The sequence below is a fragment of the Fulmarus glacialis genome, unplaced genomic scaffold (genome assembly GCF_000690835.1).
Source record: "Fulmarus glacialis isolate BGI_N327 unplaced genomic scaffold, ASM69083v1 scaffold15322, whole genome shotgun sequence".
Taxonomy (NCBI): Eukaryota; Metazoa; Chordata; class Aves; order Procellariiformes; family Procellariidae; genus Fulmarus; species Fulmarus glacialis.
The window spans coordinates 1-15,350 of record NW_009198739.1 but is presented as its reverse complement, the minus strand read 5'-3'; the positions used below and the strand labels follow the sequence as shown (position 1 = coordinate 15,350).

At 42.9% G+C, this 15,350-nt stretch overlaps 1 protein-coding gene across 1 annotated transcript; it reads right to left on the bottom strand.

The window, feature by feature from the left end:
- Positions 1 to 8,678: 8,678 nt before the first annotated feature.
- On the bottom strand, positions 8,679 to 14,963 carry COMMD9 (COMM domain containing 9; the record flags this gene model as incomplete). The annotated part of the gene is made up of 4 exons (XM_009573032.1): positions 8,679 to 9,653; positions 10,491 to 10,594; positions 14,032 to 14,066; positions 14,824 to 14,963. Coding segments are annotated over 4 exons (420 nt in total), but the record flags the coding sequence as incomplete, so codon positions are not given.
- Positions 14,964 to 15,350: the final 387 nt, after the last annotated feature.

Sequence of the window (15,350 nt, the reverse complement as noted above, 5' to 3'; positions counted from 1 at the left end):
GGAGGCGTATCCAGGGGGATTGTCTTGATAGTTGTTCCGTTCTTCCGAAACAAACAGATGAGCTGCTCTTTCATTGTGGCCTCCATTCACACTTTCCTTCTGAAGCCTTTCGTATGAACGAGGTAGAAGGACAAACTTTTAAAGTCGGTCAGGGAGAGGTGAAGACTTGCTCTTAGCTATAAACCCCAGCAGGATGCGATTCCTTTGAAGAACATTGTAATAGCGATTCAGGTTTTAGTTCAGGAGTCGAACCGTGTTGTATTTTCAAAGCTGTGTGGTGCTGTGCTCCTGAGGAACCGGAGAGAGTGATAAATTCGGCAAAACACTGTTTTCTTTGTAGGCAGCAGAAGATCATTTCAGCCTGCGCTGTCATAGGGAACACAATACTCTGGCATTGACATCTTTTTCTTGGCAATATGCTCAGTACACTTGTAAGTTCCTTTGCCGACACGCTTCAAGAGGCTTAATACCAAGTGGATTGGTTAATTATCCTATCTCCCCCAAAATAGGTGTAACCTAGCTTTCTACCTGCTAGGCAGAAGACAGAGGTAAAGTGAGATGCTCGAGAGTCACGGCAGACAGAAGCACGTGGCTCAGAAGTCTGCATTTCCAGACCTCGCTCTCACCCCCACCCAGGCTACCTGCTCCAGTTTCTAGGGTCCCGGAGGTGACATCAAGGCCTCCTGTTCTGCTACAAAGGCCAAACTCAGTCCCACTGCCCAGGGTCGGAGGTGGCTGAGGAGCCTGGAGAGCTCCTGGGTTTCTGCGTCCAAGGAGCTGTGAGAGGTTCCATTTCTTGCAGGTCTTGCAGAGGTCTAAGCAAAACCAGGCTGCGCTCCAGCGTTGCACCAGTGCCTACCATTAGAACAGCCCTATACTCCTTCCCCAGAACCCTGCTGATGAGAATAAGCTGCCTGTACTTAAGAATAAACATCATTAGTGACCAGGATACTTATTTTGTATGCAGTGATCATCCCCAAAGCTTTTTCCCCCTCTCTAGAGAATTACCGATTGAATTTCATCACCTGAAAGTCGAGTTCCTTTTCAATTACTAGCAGACTTCGTAGCTCTCTTCATTGCTTCAACAGAGGCATTAAGACAGTGTGTGTAATTTTTTTTTTTTTTTTTAAATTTTGGTATTTTTCATTTATTGTTACTCAGTTCTTGAAATAGGATGGTATTCTTTCACTGCCAGAGTGCAGTCTACTCTGGAGTGGAGGATGACAGCGTGTATGATACAGAATGATTTAAGAAAAAGGAAGTGTAGAGGAAGAAGAAATTTTAACCAAAAATGCCACAAAAATTACTTCTCTTGGGGAAAATTGTACTGGGATCCCTTCTGATACTGCAGATTGGATGGGCCCAGAGGGAGGGTTATCAGAAGTATATCAGAAGTATCTGAAGTTCCGAAGAAAGTACTCCACATCTCTGAAAATTGGATCGTTTCTCTGTGAGCGGTCACTGGGGACACAACCCCCCCATTAAACTGCACAGACCAGCCTCACCCATCTAGGAAAAGAGAAGACCACTGCTGTGTCCAAGCAACTAGAAAGCCTGGAATCTGATCCTGAAATAACGAAGCTATCTTGGCGATGCGTTACAACCCAGGGCCAGGATCCTTCTTGTTACTGATGAGAGTGGCAGGGTCAGGGCCCTGGGGCTGTGAAGACAGGGTCTCTGCCCCAGAGAACATGCAGACTACAGAGCTGGTGTGCAAACCAGGACAGGGGAGGGGACGGCAGGTGCCCCTTGGTTAGACTTCTTGCTTAGCTATTTTATTTTATTTTTTGAAAGCATAGGAAAGGTTTTAAATTTGTTTCTTGCCTGAGGACAAGGCAAAAGTGTGTCCGGCTTTTGTTTCATTCAAAGGGTCTTTGCTTTATTGAGAACTGTGTTACCACACCCACAAGGGTGGCTTTGAACGTGTCTGTTTTAGTGCCTTTAATATTAGCCAGAACTTCTAAGATAGCACCAAAGGGAGAAACGAGGTCACTGGAAAGCAACGGGTAGAAATTGTAAATAAGAATGCTTCCAGGGCTGATGTGGTAGATGAGAGTGATAGTGATGTTTGAAGTTTACCATCTGTGCCCAGGAAAAGGAAAACATCCTGAGACACAGATGGCCAAGTACACTTTCATGCTGACCTTTTCAGAGAGGAAAAAAAGAAGTTGTCTCTAAGCGCACTTCTCATAACTTTCAGTTATGCAGTGCACTCAGTCATGTTGTTGTGTTTCTTTGATTTCATTCTGATCTTCTGATTATTTATTTGTCACTAGACATGTCTTTACAAAAGCGTATCAGCTGTCTCTTGACATCCAGTTCAAACCTTCTAGATTATCCATGACTTTCTGCCATTCTGGTTTAGTAGAGCATGGAATAATACTGACTGTTAATAGTGGATTAAAAAAATAATAATCAAAAGCAAGGGTCATGTCTCTATGTGGGCATATAAATGAGATAAATGCAGAAACAGGCTTGGGAATGAGGCACCAATGCCTAAATGCCACAAAGCGCTAGGGAACCAAAATACTTCAGACCGTGCGTAACTTACTGATTCTGGTCATAAATCCCCAGTGAATTTTTTGCGGGCTGAGCCCTACCGCTACGTGGAGCAGAGACACAGCTCAGGGAGCCTTGCTGGCCTCTGTGGTGCTTTGTTTGGAAGTGATGATGACATTTGCCTCCAGACTTACCAAGGCAGAATGGGGGTTTGGACACCCCTGGACCTACAGTCACCGATAGAGTTGTAAAGATGTCAGCATTTCCAATTAGCCCAGTTCCCTGGCCGTGCAAAGGCCAGGCATTGGTATGCTGCAGTCTTCTCATTTAGGTTTCTTATCTCTTCCTTACAGTATGGTCCAGAGTGTCAAAGCAAACTTGGTATTTATTTTTTTTGTAATAAACTAAAAAGCCCACTGCAAGGTCCAGATTTTCAAGGTAAAGTTTCTCCTGCATCTTATTTGCATAGCTGAGTTATAACCCTCTAAATTACAAACAGAAGCACTGGCAGACTCTAGCTAACAGCTCTAATGGATGCTATTATATTTCTCCTGCTAGTTGGCACTCAACCTTCACTATCTCATCAGCATAAAGGGATGCTGTCAACTTGAAAAACTGTGTCTTCCTTAGAGAGGGGGGGGGGAAAAAAGCCATACCTACTATTGTTCCAAACCAGCCTTTTACAACAGCAGTAACTAGACGAGAGTAAGGATGCGCACAGGATGCTATTTAACTCTGTTCGGTGTGTTTACTTTGCGTATTTGATGTGCATTAGCCCTTCCTCTCTCAGGATGATGCCTCCTGGGAGGTGGGGGTGCAGAAGGGTCAGTGAGGAGAGGGGATGCTTTCGTCCCAGGCCTTGTATTACCAGCAGCAGCAAAAGTGAGCGAAAAAGCAACAAGAGAATTTGTATATACATGGAGAACAGAGATCAAATATATAGGATGCCGTTGTGCTTAGTACACTGTTTAAAATTAGTTTGTAACATGCTTGGGAGAGAAGGAACTCCCCCTCCCAACATCTTACTTCCTTCTCCAGAGATGATTTCTACAGCTCACTGCTGTTTAAAGACAAATCTATGCAAAACTTGCATTATCTGAGATGGGCCAGTTTGGAAACATTCCAAGTTGTCCTTTAGGCATCCCTTTAAATACAACGCTTTTGCACAATTAAAAAATTTGTTTTCCTGGGGGGGGGGGGGGGGAAAAGCCATACCTACTATTGTTCCAAACCAGCCTTTTACAACAGCAGTAACTAGACGAGAGTAAGGATGCGCACAGGATGCTATTTAACTCTGTTCGGTGTGTTTACTTTGCGTATTTGACAGCACTTCGTGGCGCATCAGTGTTGCTGTGCATTAGCCCTTCCTCTCTCAGGATGATGCCTCCTGGGAGGTGGGGGTGCAGAAGGGTCAGTGAGGAGAGGGGATGCTTTCGTCCCAGGCCTTGTATTACCAGCAGCAGCAAAAGTGAGCGAAAAAGCAACAAGAGAATTTGTATATACATGGAGAACAGAGATCAAATATATAGGATGCCGTTGTGCTTAGTACACTGTTTAAAATTAGTTTGTAACATGCTTGGGAGAGAAGGAACTCCCCCTCCCAACATCTTACTTCCTTCTCCAGAGATGATTTCTACACTGCTGTTTAAAGACAAATCTATGCAAAACTTGCATTGTCTGAGATGGGCCAGTTTGGAAACATTCCGAGTTGTCCTTTAGGCATCCCTTTAAATACAACGCTGTTCTTTCCCTTGCGGGTGCCAAAGCTGTCCCCGGAGGAATTTGGATCTAACCTGGCAAAAAAAGGAAGGGTTCCTACTTCTTTGGGATTAAAATGACTGGCACGCTGCAGAGAACCGTCTGCTACTACCACCTCTGCCAGCTTCCCCTAAAAGGTGCTCAGCCGCCTCAACCCACAAATGTGTCAGCAGATGAGAGACCTTTGCCAACCAGTGACTAAGATCCCCCCCTTTCTGTTTTGCTGCTAACGTGAGTAGTTCTGTTTGGGCTATTGCGGGCACTCGATTGCTCCCCGTTTGAGAAGGACAGCCAGACTGCTGCTTCCTGCCCGGGAACTGCTGAGGGAATAGAAATGGGAGACCAAGATCGCCATCTCCTGGGCAAAAGGCATTTACGCGTCCAGGAAAGTTTATTTTCTTTCACTCCTTCCTTTCATTCTCACTCTTCTTTGTGAAAGACCAAGGTTGTAGGAGGCGGCTTAGGAAGCTTGCCGACTTGCAATGCCAGCTCTGAGCCTACTGTGGTCCCTCTTCTTCCTGTGGGACATGGTAAAGTAGGACAGGGAATTTATGTCACAGGATGGGTACACTGTTGGTATTTTTGTTATATACTTCATATGTACTTCAGCAGCAACGTCAGTGGCAAGACTTGTACGCGTTAATAACTCCAGACAGGAGGTTTATAGTGTTCAGCAGATGCAGGAACAGTCAGGTTCTTATGTACTTAAAATGGCAAGGACTGTTTAGCGACTGCCACATACGCCCTGTGGAGTACAAGGACATTATGAAAGCTATACCAGATGATCTAGTTGCTGACTAGTGTACTAGTGTAACACCTTAGTTTTCACAGATAGTTGTATCTCACTTCAAAAACTGATGCCTACAGGGAGCCTTCTAAGGATACCAATGCATTTTTGAGCGTAACTAAAAAAATTCAGGACCTTTTGTACATTCTCATCAGGCTTGCTACAAAAGTCCCCCTGCTGTAGTTTGTGAGGCTTAATTCACGACTGTTACAATGCAGCTGTAGTGCTTTCAAGCAGGGGCCAGGCAAATGCGAACTGTGAGAGTTTGAAAATGCTGGGCAGGATTACCGAATACTGGTGGTGGGTACACCAAGGTGTTGCACCGTAATGCTACAGGGCTGTGCTAGTGCAGTGATATTCCCGACGTGGTTATCGGAAAGTGGTAAACCAACTGGAGACTAAATTATACAACGTTAATGAAGTTATACCTTGGAGGTCACAGTTATTCAGTAAGCAAGACCCAAATGTCCCAAGCATTATTAACCTCTTACGTTAAAAATAGAGCAAAAAATCAGCAACTACCTACCTGCACAACATCTGTGTAGATGGGGGAAAAATATATGACAGTAAGTGCAATTGCTGTGTCACGGAATAAAGTTTCTGACTGAGGGGTCAAGAAGTTAGAAAACTGTCTGGGGAGGTGGGATTCCTCAGCTCCCAGTGCTGACACCGATTTATTGCAACCATAAGCATTTACTTTACCTCTCTACAGCTTAGTGAGATTAATCTTTTAAGGGGTATGTGAGAAAGATTGGTGAATTCATTAAACTGGTTACTTTTGTAGGGGTTATTATGATTCAGAGTAACTACAGTTATAAAGCAGCTGAGGAAATTACACTACTAGATATGTTGTTCCTAGTACCAAGAACTGAGATTAAGCTGGGCTGTTGTGATTTTTAAGAGAGATGTTGTTCACTTAACAAGAGATCTATCACAGGTTTGTTACCAACAAAAGCCTTTTTCCGTCCTAATCTGGGCAGGGGATCCCATATGTATTGTTAAATATAAACTCGATTATCTCCAGTGAAAATTAGATACCAAACAAATTGAAACTAACATTTTTTACTTAGGTCAAAACAATTCTAAACCAGATTACTAATAACAAAGTAACTTGTTTGAAGCGAAATAATAACACCTCAGTTATAAACAAAGCAAAAACTTTGTACAGATTATAGTTTTGGAAGAGCTTGAATATGTAATTTTCACACATTAAATCCAAAACTTAAACATAGAGTAACTATTATACCTTTTACCAAACCATGAGTCTTGTAAAATCTTCTACTGTTTTAAAGCAATGTTTAAAGATCATTAATTGAAGGGGAAGCTAGGAATCATAAAGGCATTCTCTTCCTAAATTGTTCTTGCTCTCAATCACAACATCTATACAACTTTTAGCCTGAACACCCTGAAGTACACAATTTCTTGCAGTGAGAGGAACCAAAATTTTGTTTTGAATACAAAGTTGGATTTAATGTTCTAAATGCTTTTTCAACACTTTGACACTGTCAGATCCAACACAATGTCTGAATTGTGAAATTACAATTTGAATTTAACTTGCGTATTTGTGTTTTACAAATAAATTTATCACTGTTTTGCTTAGCGTAATTGAGCTATCACTTGAAAAAACAGCATACATGTAGGAGCTGGTTTTGCTATTCCTCAAATACTGGAATGAAGATGGCGTTTTTGAGCTCCACTTCACAATGAAGGCTTGTGGTTTCCTGGGAGGAGCTCATTCAGGTGATTCACACACTATGGACAGCTCTATTCTCCATTAATGCCCTTGGACTATTCCTCTCCAGAAATGAACAATTGTGGTGACCTCATTCAAGGGAGATGCAAACAGTAACTGAAGAATGTCTGCTACGATGCTGAAAGGCACAGAATATAGAGCTTACTAGGCTTAGCCATCAAAAGTGGAGGGAGATTTCACTGCTTCGTAAGTATGAGGGAAAAATGGAAAGGCAGGAGAGAAGTAAAAGAAGCTAAAGAGGACAGTGTTGGCACAGGAACAAGCTGATAATAAAGTAGTGCCAAATACATTTAGGCTAGCCTACCATATAGCAGCAATATGTGGAGGGAGGATAAAAAATCTAACTGATTTTAAGAGAGCAATCATTTTATGAAAAAGATCACATATGGTTGCCTGCAATAGCAGGCATATTCTTCTCTCTGTGTAGCAGTCTCCCTAAGCAGGACTTTAATGTGAAGTACTCCTGCTGGTCAGGTAATGACAGTCCTACTTAGCCTCTCTTGTTTTATATACCTTCTTCTGAGCAGTCTCAGCTCTTCTGGCAAAGGTGGTAAGAACCAACAAGAAAATACCTAACACTTTAGGCAAAGATTTGAAGGCAAGCTTTCATAGCCTCCTAAATCTTGGGCTAGAAAATACCCGTATGTTCTGCAGAATGACTTGAGATATACCCCTTGAAGTCACCAGATGTTTGTCACGCCTCTGATCCAGTGGACAGCCCCCTTTGTTAAGTCTCCTTGAGCAATTTTTAGCTACCTCCAGATAGCGCCACTCTGACACTGGAAAAGCCTTTTCAGTTTTAAGTCTTTCTTTTCTTTACAACTACTCTACAGTTGTGTGATGGTTTTGTATAAGAACACTATGCAACTATCAGTTCTTCATTTCACTAGGCCCAACAAAATTTGACTACAACTTCAGTATTTACCTCAAGGATTTCTTCTGTGTACTGAGTTCCTCAGCTCCTCTAACACTACAAGTACTTCGTTATGCATTATTTACCCCCTCGATGATTCTTACCTTCTAAAATAAACAGTATAATATAAACTATTCGAGATTTTTTTAAGGCTAGCCTGCAAAGGCAACAAAACTTCTTCAAACTGAGGAAGTCTGTTACAGATGTTTTTCACAGCTTGAATCTTATGGAATAGATTCTTGAATATCCATCTTCTCCTTTCAGATTTCCCTATTATATATGAAATTTACCAGTTCACCTTGATACTGTACTAAGCGTTACAATCTTTGCTCAAAATAGACCTTAACAAGTGACTTGTCATACATCTCATCTTGATGCACAAGCTGTATTACACCAGTATCATTTAAAGGCACAGGCTTCATTTACACTTATACTTTAGCCTGCACTCTGTGGGGACGTATAAAATTAATTAACAAAGCTCTGTAGTTTATGTACGCTTCTTGAATGGTTTCATGTTTCCAAACACAAGAGACTGTCTTGAAGGAGAGCCAGATGTTTTATGAAAGGTGGGACTTTGCCATAAACAAAGCATTTGGCTCCAGTCTTCCAGTTTGGAGCATTATAAAAGCTCATCAGAAAGGAGAGTCTGAATTTTGTTCATTTTCTGCACTTACTCCTCCACACTTCCGATGCACATATATTTATAAAGTTTTAGGTCAGAGTCATCACTTGTAATATTGCACAGAGCTGGTGCCCATGGAAAAAGGTGCCCTGAAACTGTATTATAATGAAGAGAAGACAGTTTAAAAGATGAATCCATTTGAACAGGAAACAAAAGATCCCTCTTCAGCAACAAAGGTGAACATCCATTAAACCAGCCTAGAAACTAGGCACCATCACAAAGAGGCTGAGGTAACCCAGGACAACGTCTCTTCTAGTCTGAAAAGGATTCACAAAATCAATTAGCGGTTCATTTTTTAATTAAATGAAGATTTATACAAACAAACAACAGAACACTTTGGGGAAGTATAGGCATGTATCACCCCAGAAGGGTTTCCTACAGTACAGACAACGGCCATCAATTCTTTACTTTCCCAATCTGGTTTTTGTGCAGCGAAGGCAAAGCCCACAGTCCAATAAACCCAAACATGAATTATCTGAACTCCTTTCTTCTTTTCAAACAGAAGGAGGAAATTACTTGCTGCTAAAGATGTTCAGACTAGTCATTTTGCAAATGGTGCTATGAATCTGATCAGAAGGGAATGCGTTGTGGCATAATTGCGCTATTTCAAAGCATTATCTTGTAATAACAATCTGCAGCATGGCTGTGCTTCATTGAGAAGGAGAGAGTGCTACATGCAGCATGCACCTCAGTATGTACATGCACATTCCAGAGAGAAGCACCCTCCTTGTCCGCTAATGCTGGAAGGCAGCCCATTAACCAGCTTGAGCCTTTTAGATCCTAATTTCAGGGCAGACACATAGCACTTGCTTCATTGGCTGCAGCTATTTATTATTTCCAGTTATGACCCTTATGATTAAGCTCTGAGCCCTCAAATCCTTTTCTGAAATAGAGACCAGCTTTTGTTCAACAACGTATTAGGAAAACACTTTTTTGGCATCAGACCAAAGGAATGTTTAAGTGTTAGCTTTTCAAAAGCTATCTTATTAACTCAATAAAGAAATCTTTTACATTTTGTTTTGTTAAAACAGAAAACATGTTACACTAGGCTGCAACTTATGAGTGCTGTAGGTAGACAATACTTCCCTTCCTCGCTGCTGGAATCTGTGCCCTTGAGTATTCATTTGTTTGCAACGGCAGAAAGTTGGTCCCGGATCCTTCCTAGACCTTCTAACATAGTGTCCAGGGTTTCTTTGCTCAGTTCCATAGTCAGTGCAGAAACAACAGGATTATTTCCACATAAGGCAACATCTTCCTGAATCTAAAAATAGCAATGCAGACGTTAGCTGTATGAAAAATTCATTCATGTTTTTCCAGTGCCACCACGAAAGTCAGTGTTTAACAGACAAGAAAAATGCTTTAAATTTGGCATCCAGCTCCAGCCTGAAGGACCATGGCACATTTTCTAAGCTGTGTGCCTCACTAGTGAAGTGTGCTCCCATTGACAGAGTGCAAGTAAGCATATACTGCCACGAGTATGGGGAAATTCTGAAGAGACTCGTGGCAGGAAGCCACATCCATATCAAAAGCATCTTAGCAGATACTGCCCAGGATACTCAACCCCATCCCACACACAGAAATTAGACTTTTTTCGTCCTCCTCTGAAAGCCACCCATCCCATTTTTACTGGTTGGGGGGGATCCAGAACTCTGTAGAATATAAGCAGTAAGTTTAGCTATACTCCCCAAGTGATAGATGTGGCCAGTGAAGGAAGTTATTAGTAACCAAAAGGCATTCCCCAACTAATGCAGTCAGTAAACATGCTGATGAGTGGCTTAGAATTAAAGGGCGATGACTTTGTAATTTATCTTCTTTCTTTCTGTGGAGAACAATGGTGACCAGGAACAAATATGCTGCCTTCTCGCATCCCCGTGCAAAGAAAATTCCCCCTTGCAAGAAAAAGAGGGCTTTCATCAGAGACATCATTCCCAGGCTCTGTGGTATGTCAAAGATAATCTCTGAGAAAGTCTGTTAATTGCCCACCAGGCAACAGGCAAGCACCAGATGCCTTTCTGAACTGTTCTGCACTACCACTGGTAAGTCAGGTGTTGGACTTGATTATTTTGATCTTGTATCCTTTACAGGCCACTGACACTACCTTTAACTGAAGCAGGCAAGTAGGGACTGCCATTCTGCTGATGCTGTCTGAAGATGTCTTGATGTCCACCCTCCAGTCCATGTCGACCAGCCGAGGCAGGGAGACTGAGGAATTAAAAAATGAGTCTGTTAGGCCCGGCAGCACATGATGACACCAGACCCTGGAACCTGTGACTACCACCATGTACATCTACTCCACTTCTGGCCCTGGGAAGTGTACGACTTTAGTGGTACTATGTATACTAACCATATAGAGTACATCATTTTTACTCTACAATAAGCCAGTCTCTGAAGGTCTCCTCCTTGACACTGGAAGGACAAATAGGGTTCTCCCATCATCACATGCAAGGATGGTACAGTGCCAGACAAGCATAGGTAAATTCACAAAGCAGATGGGATAGGGGGAGCAGGAAGATGTCTTCTCCACCTCTTCATCCCCTGCCTTGCTGCCTGCAATACTCAACTAGTGCTTCATCATGAGTTGCTCTGGGATCTACATGCTTATTGCTCTGTTCTGTTACTGATAAGAAAGCACACAGGAGTGCCCTTAAAATCTAGCAGCATAAAACATGTTATTTCAAGCTCCCCAACCTGTGAACCAACGCATCCTGCAATACAGCATATGTATTGGTAAACTGCAATCTTCACGTGTCCTGCCAATTTGTTAAAAATTTTGAAGATATCACCCTAATTAGATGTAGCCTAACAGAAACCATTCAACAGTCTGGTGCAATACTGATATCAATAAATAGTTCAGGGCTGGAGACCCCGTGAGCCTTCCAAGGGAAGGAGGACAGGTCTGACTTGGCTGCCCTGCCAAGAAACTTGTGCAGCTATCTCTTGCAGAGAAGAAATGTGGATATTCTCTCATGATGGTGTGTACTTAATGGAGCTCACTGCACTATGAACCCTCAAGGTCCCTAAGCACCGTGCAAACTGGCATAAAAGCTGAGATTAAGGTTCTCCCAACAAAACTCTGGCACAAACAGGCTGGCTGCAAGTGCTGTTTGTCAGTTCCTGGGAGCATAATGTTTTTCAACAGCATCTTTCAGCTGCCAGTAATAAATACAAGGAAAGTTTGAAGAATATATTCAAGTGAAACTGAGGCAGGTATTTAGATGGGTGGCATGCTGATATCTTTCCCCTTTGTTCCTACTTTCATTAAAAAAAAAAAATACATTTTAACCCAGAAAAAGAAATAGTATTGACATTTTCATCTCAGATCTACAAGTGTCTTCTCACACAAACTGCAAACCAGAGGAAAGCATAATTACTTATCCAACCATATAACAACAGCAAGTGTTAAAAGATGAGGCTTAAACCCTTGACTGCCCAGTGGTAAAGCGCAATTTACCACCGGAATCCAGAAATTTGGAAAATGTCTGTAATGTAAATTCCTTGTTTAAAATATACATAAAGAAAACAAGTTGTAAGGTGCAGTTTAACAGGGCATACTTAAAGTCATTCCCACTTTGGTACTGTCATATTTATAAGACTCAGAACACCTCTCGCACCTTTTTCAACTCCATTTTCTGGTAAGAGCTGAGCTATACTTCACATGTTCAAAAATACAGCATCCAGTTTCCTGGGAAAAACCAGTAAATTCTTCCTAGAAGAAAGTCCACGCTAAGGACATGGAAACAAAGATAAACCCTTTTGGTTGAAAAGGGCATTTGCAGCTAAGGGGCTCAACTGCTGTAACTACGTCCGAATAAATGTCTACAGAGTCCCTGAAGAAACACTGTTCCTCTTTATGCCAGCTAGGGATTTTCGAAGAAGTCTGAATGAAATGTAGGACCAACCCCATAAAAGATCTGTAGGGAGGCGATCGTTTATTCTCAAACTCAGTTTAAAATGGTAGGTTTGAGTGTCTTTGCGAAGCCTTATCAAACCTGGTTGTCAGCAGTTATCTGACGTATGTTTAAGGGTACCAGAGGGGGATGAAGAGACAAAGACTAAACCTCTGTGAGTGCTAAGGAAAGAGCTGTCTCAATAGGCAACTGCAGCCTGTCTGGATTCTGCCTATCATAAGATGCCTAGTTTCCCCCCCAAGGGTTGATCGCTAGCCTTCCTACTGACTCCAGATGCTCAAGTTGCTTCCTAACAGTGCTTACAGAATTCTCTTTCTATCTGGGAAAGGCTCTCTGTCCTCCTCCTGCTCCCCTGAGCAGAGCTCCAGAGGGCAGTGCAGAATTGGCTGCCTTGCTCTTGCTTTTGGAACAAATTCCAGTTCACAGTCTGTCAGGGCCAGCACTTGGCAGCATTTGCAACAACATACAATGCATCTGTTTAGCCTTGTATGTTAATTTGCAAAGATTGCTTGCTGATGGCTTGGGAGGGACAGGAAACCATCCACGTTTTTATGTTAACATAGATCAATCAGCTGGAATGTCTGTTCTTTAAATCACTGCCTTGGTCCCTATGTAATATAGGTCAGATATTTCATAAATACAATACTAAAACAATGCATCATTTCCTAGAAGACAATCTCATTCCAACAGGGTTAAATATTCATCTAATGAATACAAAGACATAAGTATCAGAGCAGAGCTCCTGGTTGGTGCTCCAAGAGCCACACACCCAGGCTTGCTTCTGGGTTGTGAAGACCTAGCTAGTGTGTCATGCTGGTGTGTCATGCCTGCTCTCATTTCTTCTAATGCATGATAGCGTTAAGGATACAGGAAAAAGCATTATGTGTCTTGGTAACAGTAGAACATTGTTTAGTGTAAGCAACTGCAGTATTTACTGCATTAGCATTACGCAATAGCTTCTTCCCTCTCCCTATTTATAGTCCATTAAAACTTTGAGGGACAGTGTATTTCCAGGTCTTACCATACTGTTTAGCTGTTGGACATTATCTCCTCTGCAGGCAAAGAAAAGGGTAAAGAGGATCCATGCAGACCTCAAAGTACTCTGTTATGTATCAGCTCTCATTTGTAAGCCTCTAAGTGCTACAAAGAAAACCTCTTGGGGAGAAAACGAAGTGATGTAGCTGCATGGAACACCTAACTCATTGCCCATGATGCTACTGTTAAAGTTTGCATTCCTTAGAATGTTTAGAAAGGTGAGAAAAAAGCAGAATTATAAATATATGCAGTGTACTTCCTGATGCATGGAAGAGAAAGAATGCACAGAATTGATGAGATGTGCAAAGATAAGGTATTCCCCAACATATACATATCCTTCACAGTGCAGAGTTATTGAATATGGACATCACTTAATGACCTGAATGGGGAGGTCAGAGTGCTTCACTTTCAAAAGTTGTGCAAATATTTGCTATACACTGCACTCTGCAAGGTAGCAACAGACTGAGCATTAAATGGAATTGCTTGAGGACTGGAAATAATTTGGTACAGATCTGAATACAAGTTTGTTGGCCTCTGCTAAGCTCTGTGATGCCACAATCATATAGCTATACCTAAGGCAAATGGGGGTATCCCTGTGCTACATTACAAAAACACATCGCGATGCACTCTTCTAAACTCTAAGCTCCAATGACCTCAGGAAACTTTAATTGCATCAAGATGTGAACTACTACTTACTCTGACTTGCTTGTGCTTCATTCCTCCAAGCAGAGCTGTGAAAACGTGGAGAAGAGAAAAACAGTATCAGCAGTGCTTTGGGAAAAAAAAAAAAAAAAAAGAAAAAAGGGAGGGAAAGCATTCAAAGTGGCTTACTCCTGACAGAAGGGTCACCAGGGCTGCAGCAGTAAGCAGGGGAGAGAGACTGCCTATGCTACTGAGTGCCGAGGAAAGGCTGTCACTGGTAGGCAAACTGGTGACCAACTATGGGTTGTCTATAAGCGCAGCTTGTACCTTTCTCCCCGGTTTTATCAAAGCAATGAGCTACCAAGCAGTGAGATGTACAAGCATGCAGAACCGCTATCCTCTACCACGACCTCACGTATGCTCTACCGCATACGGTGCCTCCGCACCTAAGCCAAGGTGGTAAGTGGACCGCTTCTAGATGCTACCCAATCGGATTTTGTAGTGCTGAAATCTAGCCCTCTAAGTTTTAACATCATCTGTAGTATTTTTCCACCAGAGGTGAATTGTTAGGATAAAAGGGGCTTTGCATTACGTGAATGAGGCCCACGCCCATTCCAAAAGTCTTGGGAAAACCCTCTGTGCCCATGGCTGTGTTTTGTTTGCCATTCTATTCAGATTACGTACTTCACTCAACTCTGCTCATCCCAATCTGTGTGATTATGCCCAAGGCATGCACAAAATTCATAGAAACGAGACTCTGCATGCTGCCAATAATCCACATATCAAACCAGATACACAGGCTTTAACTTTCCAGCTGAAAGCAAATGGCAGGCGGGTAGCACTCACATATTCTCCAAGATTATCTTAGTCAAAAGGTTTTTCAGATTTTGGTGGAAGTTTTCTGGAAAGAGAGAGAGGATATCTTCTGCCCTCGTCAAGCCACGGTACACGACGTGCCTGGTGAGGTTGTGCAAAGCAGATACCAGCTGCAGGAAAGGAAGAGGAGAAAGGGCTCCGCTGGGTTGAAAACCATTACCTACAGCACCGGACGGGCCTTCAGTAGCCGGGAGAGACACAGCTTCTGCAGTGAGACCGACACCACCAGGGCCTTGGACACCCGAGTACTGCCCGACAGCCTTAGCAGGTAAGGAGCTGAGGTCCTCACCCCCCTCACGCACTTCCCTCTTGCCTCCCTGCAAGGCCCCTCCGGGCCGTGCCTCTCGGGGGGGATCGCTGGTACCGAGCACGTTTCGTTACAGCAGCGGCCGCGGTCCTTCGGAGCCCCGTGGCGCGGCGCACCTTCCCGAGGCCCTGGGCTAGCCCCTGTGCTGGCGCCCGCACCGCTGCGGGCGTCTCCTCCCTCCCTCCCGCAC